This window comes from Lycium ferocissimum, chromosome 7 (genome assembly GCF_029784015.1).
Source record: "Lycium ferocissimum isolate CSIRO_LF1 chromosome 7, AGI_CSIRO_Lferr_CH_V1, whole genome shotgun sequence".
Lineage (NCBI taxonomy): Eukaryota > Viridiplantae > Streptophyta > Magnoliopsida > Solanales > Solanaceae > Lycium > Lycium ferocissimum.
In genome coordinates this window covers 5073776-5082354 of record NC_081348.1, presented here as the reverse complement: position 1 = coordinate 5082354, position 8579 = coordinate 5073776, and the positions used below count along the sequence as shown (strand labels likewise).

Here is an 8579-nt window from a genome sequence, read left to right as displayed (position 1 = left end):
TAAAGGCTCATCATGCATTCACGTTATATTCCGCTCATATTATGCCTCATGATGATTCAGCAAGCTATGTGGTTCGCTCGGTCACATGCAGTAAAGCACGAGTGCCGTGTTTCGCCCAGGCCATGGTTCGGGACGTGACAAGAACCACGTCTGTTGTTTTAATTTTGGGTTGAAAGAGTATAAAAATATGAGTCTGCAAGCAATTGAGGAGCTAATATCATGTATAGTTTATCGATTTAAGCAAGGTTGGATACCTGAAAAAAGAAAACTCTTAACCTTGCTGCAAATATATATTTGCTTATACATTTCACAAAGAAGTTATAGATGGAAGCCAGCAAATTACTGACATATAGCAAATTGTTGTTGTTTCTGTGGAACAAGCAACCACTATTTTCGAGGAAGATTGAGTCAGACATTCTTACAAGCAACACACAAATAACTGCATGAATTGAAGTTTGACATAATAGTCTCATTTCTAAACTTGAAGAAACTTGTTCCACTTTTCTTTGCTGGCCTAGGACTCCACTTTTTTCTGCTGCAACTACAAACCAGGCCCAATTGAGAAAGGGGACCTTGTTCTAGTTCGAATGATAAACACATTGCAATAACAACTAAGCCTCAAATTCATTTTTTACCAATACAAAAGCAAATTGATGTTTCAACTTTCGACACTGGATGATTAAAAAATTGAACATGGAAGTTATTCAATGCGAACTTTGCTGCTAAATAACAGTAAAGGAGGTATAAAATTCTTTGGAAGGGACTTGTATTATATATTACTCCTCTTTATATCAAAGTGATCGAAAAAGTATACATTATAGCAATCGCACTTACAAAATCAATTTATCAGTGGTAAGCTTGGAGAAACAAGGACTTCACGTGATTCAACCAAGTATATCAATTTACACAGCTACCTCTTTCACCTCAAGAGTTAAGAGGCCTAAAAAAATAAAAAAAAACTATTAACTAACCAAAATTTTGGCGTTGCAAATGCTGTAGTAACTCCAGATTATCAACTTCTAGGAAGGGTATGATCTAGAGCGTCATCCTATCGCAAGCAAGCCAGCAACCTATATAGGATAATTGTTTAAACTGTCTAAACTCCTCTTTCATTTACAGTTTCTTTGGCCTGCAAATGTGGATCATTGTTGATCATCTTAGAGGCCCACAACACTTCATCCTCTGATCTTCCAATAATCCTACTTGCTCCCAGCCAAGCTATCAGAGACCTCCATATATACCTTGAAAAAAGCCTGGCAAAGAACAAATATGCCAGTATTTCCTCTTCACCCTAATTACACAATACACATTCTTTGCATACCCGTGTTCCTCATTTCTTTAACCTGTCAATAGTAGATGGCCTTATCTGCATAGCTATCTATAAAATGAACCGGTGTCTAGGCACTAAACACCTTACACCAAAACCAAACTCTTCCATGGTACTTTTTGGAATTGAGGAAGAAATGAGTTATTGGCTTTCGTTATACTAAAAGTTCTCTTAACATCAAACTAAGTTCTGAAGTAAGATCCACATCCTTCACTAGTCAATCCCTTAAATCAAATATCTCTTTCACCAACCACATCAAGCTTGCTTTGGACTGTTGAGTTGTGCCAAATCCTTCCCTTTTATGTAAAAGGTATGAATCCACCTCTCCCTAGACTCTTCATTTCTCAATAAGCATTAACAATCCATCACAAGTAGATATACCTTTGCCAGTCCTGTATCGAGTCATATCAGCTACGCAATATCTACGACTCATGAGTTTTAAAATAAACGAAACTTAACGTAGTAATCAAACAAGCATAGTTTACATTCAATTTTATGTGCAGTATCTAATTTAGCCATTCCATAACAATCTTGTCCTGCGATATGCTAATAAATAAAAGGGAAAAGCGTATCTAGTCCTGCTACAATTCAAAGTGCTACATTTATAATCAAAGTTGATGAGGTACCTTCTTTTTGTTGTTGAACTAAAACACCTATAAATTTGACATTTCTTAGCACAATCTTCAAGATCAAGCATGATTAGAAGGAAATAAATGTAAATGCAAGAAAACAAAGAAAGTACAAAAGCAGCTAATATCTGGTTGGGAAGAGGTCCAAATAGTTGAAAGCCTATTTATAGATTTAGAATTTCTTTGTACAATGTTTCAGTTAAGGTGTCAGAAAGCTGATTTTCTATGCTTCCTCAGAAAAGCAGCCGATATGAAAACCCTGAGTAGAATCCACACTTTGATCCTCTTTTGAGACGGACTTTGACAAGAATTTTCCCGCACAAAAATTCCGGTAAGGGCGATTAACAGGAGGCAGTAGCATAGCAGACTCTTTGTCCATTGATAGTAGACGACTACACTTGTTGCAAACTTTTGAGAACAAAGTCTGGTAGCTGCAGACCCACAACAGCAAAGAAAGCAAGGCTGTCTCCGTACCAACACCCGTAAAATGCTGTAAAGCCATAGCAGCATGCTCCGTGATGTGCCTAAATACATGATGAACTGAAAATCCCCTCGCATGTACATAGCTACCACCCTCGTCTGGCGAGAAGAAAGCTACAGCATCAGGATCCAAGGAACCAGCAGGGGAAACTGATACTATGGCTCTAAAAACAGAAGGAATCAACAATTCGATTATAGCAACCTTGTCTGGAATAACATCATCAGATGATCCTTGTCTTAACGTTGTCGTGCTTTGGAAAGTATTCTCTTTCGATAATTCAATAGAATTTTCACTGGTCGAAGAAGGCAATGAGGTTGCCCGCTTTAACCAATCCAAACGCTGGTAGGAGAAAGTTATTACATTTGGAACCTCCTTTTTCAGATGTGTCAAAACTTCAGACACTGTTTTCAGTTCACAAGTTTCTTCTAGATCAGTTGATGGAGGACCACAAAGTTTCTTTGTCGCACCCTCCCCACCACAATTGGTATCAAGGTGTGGGAAAAATCGTCTTTTCTGATCATTAAAGGCCTTGAGAGCTAACCTGGTCCTATCAACTGCAGATGCACCAGCCTGACCAGCAAGTTGTCTCTTCCATGCATATGCAACAACAGCACCATCGGGACAAACCAAGGGCATGTGGAGGCCCCATGAATTACTTCGTGATCGAAGGGAATCATTGAGAACACCAGAATCTTCCAACTGCCTTCCAACAGAGCGAAGGTCTTGAAGGTGTTGTCTCATGGAATCTTCTTCTTTGCGGATAAGATGCAAAGGTTTAGAAGAGTGTTGTGGCTGAGCTGCCACAAATAGGGCTTCCAGAAGCCGATCTGCGCCAAGTCTGATATCAGCTATGAGTCGACTAGCCTGCCCCAGCCGCTCCAGTGCCATTGCCACCTGCTTCGGTGGCGCATCTCCATTCGAATCGTTGGACTCCGCCGCTGAAGCTCCTGGTACCGCCGCCATATGTGGTGGTAGTGTTGATTGCTGCATTTACACAAATCTGAACCTTGCAAGGTTTTATTTTTGGCAATTATGCTCCCGTGGATGAAGTGTTCTATTTTCATTTTTCAAAAAAGAACTGAGTGAGAGTCAACCTTAACCGCTAACCATAAAAACCAGTTCAAAACCTACATTTCATCATATCATATTTCAAAATTTTCAATGGACACCTCAATGCAATTCATTTTGTCATCACTTAGCCTCAACATTCAAGTATGTCTGATATCGTGCTTCAGAGCTAAAATTCTGACCAAGAAACCCATAAAACTAGGACATGTACATAAAGTAGTGAAGGAAAACAAAAATGAACCACAGCAGCAAGCTAAGAGGATGTGCGAGTGACTGTAGCCTCCTTTTCCACTTTGAAGAAGGAGACTGTTCATCACTCAACTTTATAGGACAACTTGATACAGCAAACAATCACTCAGTATTTTCTGTAATCTTTTTTGCCCAATTGTACAGTACAAAAATATACACCTAGAATGGGAAGGCAAAGGATTTTTACAGCTATTGCATATTCCCAAGATAACTATAGCAGCATGTTAAGAGGCTGTCTGAGTGACTGTAGCCTCCTTTCCACTCTGAAGAAGGAGACTGTTCATCAGTCATATGTTGTAGGACAACAGGATACAACAAACAATCACTTGGTATTTTCTGCATTTCTTTTTGTCCAATTTGCACATGTTTTTGGCTATAACTGTTAGGCCATCCAACTTACTGATATCTTTCTGAAAAAATGGTAGCCATCCAAATTTCTGAGCAAATATTACTTCTTGAATGACAAACCATAGAGTAGACGAAGTCAAGAGAATCAATGAAATTATATGTTCTAAATTCACGACATGTCTATATTCATTGAACTTGAGTAAGGAGAACATTAAAGAATATTTTACAGGATAACATCAGATATTTTGTATTTTATTATGGGTATTACTATCCAACTACATGAAAGTAGTAGGTTAGGAATGCGTAGACAAGCTTAGTTTACTCAAGAAGTAGCAGTCAACAGGTAACCAAATAAAAATACACTAGGTTAGTTAGGAACCTTTGGTCACTATTCGCTATTCAGGAAATAAAACAGTACCACATAGAAAAGGGGAAAAGGAGAAATGCTAGCAAGGACCAGAAAGAATCACTATGATTCAAAACAAACTCATAGAATAACCTCCAATGGAAGAAAGAGAATGCACGAGCTTTCAAGACAAACATCCAAGAAAACAAACACCCAGCAAGAGTACAACCCCAAGGAACAACTTAACTCTTCACATTCAATACAAGCTGGCTTATAGTTAAAGTTTATTATTTTCACATTACAATCAGCATATCCTTGATGTGTTGTCCATCCATTTAACTGTCAATCATAAGCAATATCACAGGGATGAGATAATGTGCATGGTACTCTCGGTTAGGGGCAAAAGAGAGGCAAGTTTAAATAATCATAATTAGTGCCTACATTCTCATGGGACTTTGAATCGCCATAACATGTAGGATACCAAGGAGAAACAAACTAATAGGCTGTTGTTTGCATGTCTTCTTGGTGTCCAATGTTTAAACAAACTAAAAACCATCAAACTTTTGCTTAACCACATGAAGGAACCCTTGGGGTAGGGGATCAAAAGAAGAGGCAACCAGTTTAAATGATCAAAGAACAGTAGGTTCCGTAAAGATAACCGAATAGAGATGTAGGGTTATCGTAGCCCACATTCTCATGAGAAGGAGAATGTAGGGGACTTTGAATCACCACAACATGTAAGATACCAAGGAGAAACAAACTAATAGGTTATTGTTGTTTGCATTCTTCTTGGTGTCCAGTGTTTAAAGAAAATAAAAGGCCATCAAAATTTTGCTTAACCATATGAAGGAACTCTTGGGGTAGGGGATCAAAAGAAGAGGCAACCAATTTAAATGATCAAAGATCCGTAGGTTCCGTAAAGATAACCGAATAGAGATGTAGGGTTATCGTAGCCCACATTCTCATGAGAAGGAGAATGTAGCGGACTTTGAATCACCACAACATGTAAGATACCAAGGAGAAACAAACTAATAGGTTAGTGTTGTTTGCATTCTTCTTGGTGTCCAGTGTTTAAAGAAAATAAAAGGCCATCAAACTTTCCTGAACCAGTGTTTTAAAAGGCGGGGGCGTAAGGCGAAGCGTTTTACGTTTGCCTCAGCGAGGCGTAAGCCGCGGGGCATGGGGCGTAAGCCCCGGGGGACTTTAATTTTTAGTATTTCATAAAAGGATATAATTATAATAAATACTTTTAAATAAGTAAAATAGCGTAAAAATTTGAAGAAAACTATAAATATATATCCATCCCCAAAAAAACTAATCGAACAATCTATTATACGCTACTTACAAGCACAGTGTTGATCGCTCGTTACTTTTTTGAGATAGTAGAAGACAAGATAAATAATTGGAAAAGAACATATATTAGGCATTCTAGTAATAAAAAAAAGGTCGTGACTTTTAAATTTAATGTTTCGGTTACTTTTTAAAATATTTGAGTAATTACTAGTTGACTTTTGAGAATTTGGGCATTATATTGAGGACTTATTTAACAAATTTTGTTTCAATTTGAAGAAGTTTTCTGGGCTTACGCCCCAACACGCCCCAACAAAACTCGCCCCAAACGCCCAGACGTACGCCCCGAATTGCTGGGCGTACGCCTTTTGAGACTTTCGCCTCGAACCATCGCCCCGGGGCATTTTTGATACGCCCCGCCCCGAGGCTCGCCCCGAAAACGCCTTTTAAAACACTGTCCTGAACCACATGAAGGACATAACTCATAGGATAAGCAGCAAAAGAGAGGCAACAAATTTGCATGATCATAGATTAGTACCTTCCGTAGAAATGTAGGGCTATCGTAACCTACATTCTCATAAAGAAGAAAGTAGGGGACTATGAATCAGTGTTATCAAACGCGAAAAGCGCAAAAAAACTCTAAGGTCAGCTGGAGCTTTAAGCGCAAATAAAGTGTGGGCTTTAATGAAAAAAGGCGCAAGGTGCAAAAATACAAATATATATGTGTATATATATATATATATATATATATATATATATATATATATATATAAATGATACAAGTGTTGGATAAGAATCTACAATGCACTAGAACGCCCTTGTTGACGATCCTTTACTCGACAACATCTAGGGTTCCTCGAACAATGTGATATCTCACATCGGGTAAATCCTTAACCCTTCCCTCTTACTAAGACTACGAATGTTCTTGTGAATTATGGCCAATACGGGCATATAAGCGGTGATTTCAAATCCGAGGTTAATCGTAAATCGTACTACGGCAACTTTACGTAAGGCGAGTTTGATTTTTTTGGGGTGATAGTGGAAAAGTTGACAGATAAGTCACCCTTACTGCCACTCTACAGAACCGTACCTGAGATTTTCACCTCATACGGCTCCTCGTTCAATTCTATATATATATATATATATATTAGTCCAAGAGACTAATAATAATAAGCATGAATAACAAATATATGGACAAAGAAAGAGTACAAACATTACGATAAAGTGAAATATCAATTATTTAGTGTCCCCTCTTCAAGAGAAGCTCACTGGCAAGGAAAAGCATGTCTTAGAGCCTTGATGATGACACTGAAGCGCCATAAAGCGAGGCGAAGCGCTCAACATGTTTTGAGCCTCGCTTCAGGGCTAAGGCGCGTCTTTGACAACACTGCTATGAATTACCGCAAGATGTAGGACACCAAGGAGAAACAAACTAACAGGTTATTGTTTGCATGTCTTCATAAGTTGTTCAAGGTAGGAATAGGCCACTGGTCATCAGCTTATCTAACAATTAACAATTCAACTTAAGAAATGTGTATGGGCTATGTAGCCTTCTTACCCATTCTAAGCAACAAGAAGGGCACAGTGAATCACCTCCAGTGCTTGTTATGTCACCAGGAGGAAACAAATGTGTTATTTAAATGCTTATGCAATTCTTCACTGATGATCAAGAACAAGGCTTTTCACCATGGTCTACTCTTCAAGGTAGACCATGGTCAAATAACCAAAAAAAGAAAGTCCACAGAAGCAAATTTTGACTCGATAGTTCTAATGTGATTCTAGGATAACACACTTTCTAAACCAAAAATCATCCTATATCAATGGGTATCACTGCCACTGCTGATAATTTTTGCGGAAGATCTATTCAGCAATCTGCTTTAGAAAGGTGGAGGTGGACTACATGGACTAAAAAAAAAGTCCAACATTCCCTTATATTTTTTATATATCTAAAGTAACTAATCGGGCTGGTTACGGTTGGGGTTAAGCAAACACCTTGAAGAACCTGCTCCACCATCCTTGCGAAAGAAGTTTACAAAGAAAATTATGAAATTTTTACATTTTGAGTATTTACCATGGAATTCAAGCATTGTCTATCAATAAGCAGAAAATTCCAATCACAAGTTGTTTAAGTTCTGGCCACATTTTAGAAGCAATAAATAATCTTGATGCTACAAGCAATAGTGCTACCCCGTCAATACATACCTTATGTTGTAATCCATTTTTAATCATGCATTAAATTAAAATAATACCAAGAGATTCAACTAGTTCAGTTGATAAAGGGGGAGCAAGATACTCACAATTTAGCAGAAAAGAACAAGGCAAGATACAAAATATTCCAACTAACAAAGTCACTAGAAATATAAAATAAGATGCTAATAATAAATAGAGTTGGTGAGCCTCACCTTATGAACATCCCCTTCTTTATCAAAGATGGCGAGAACCAAAAGAAGTAATTTTTTCTTTTTTAATCTTGATTGATGGTGTAAATCTCACTATGGGATCTGTCTAAAAATAAAGAGGATGAATGGACTGCATATAGCTGGAGCTAGATTTAATTAGGGTTTTCTTTCGGGTTAGGCATAATACGGGTCAATACTGGGGGTGACCAAAAGCCCAATCCTAATTATTTTAGGCTTCCCTAATCAACCAGGTTAATTCCCAATTTATAACCTTTTTTTTTTTTTTTAAACAACGCGCTTGATATATCACCTTCCATGATTTTTTTAAGAGAAAAGGCTCAAAAATATCCCTCTACTTTGAAAAAAGGGCTAAAAATATCTTTCGAACTTATTTTTAGTCAAAAATACCCCCCAAATACATAGGTTTGAAGTTTGAGGGAAT

General features: G+C 37.8%; 1 protein-coding gene across 1 annotated transcript; it reads right to left on the bottom strand.

Annotated features, from left to right (window-relative positions):
- Positions 1-2023: 2023 nt before the first annotated feature.
- Positions 2024-8361, bottom strand: LOC132063148 (mediator of RNA polymerase II transcription subunit 27-like). The gene is made up of 2 exons (XM_059455586.1): positions 8141-8361; positions 2024-3491 (listed from the first exon to the last, which is right to left on the bottom strand). The coding sequence occupies exon 2, from the start codon at positions 3425-3427 to the stop codon at positions 2180-2182; it is 1248 nt and encodes a 415-aa protein (XP_059311569.1). The 5' UTR covers positions 3428-3491; positions 8141-8361; the 3' UTR covers positions 2024-2179.
- Positions 8362-8579: the final 218 nt, after the last annotated feature.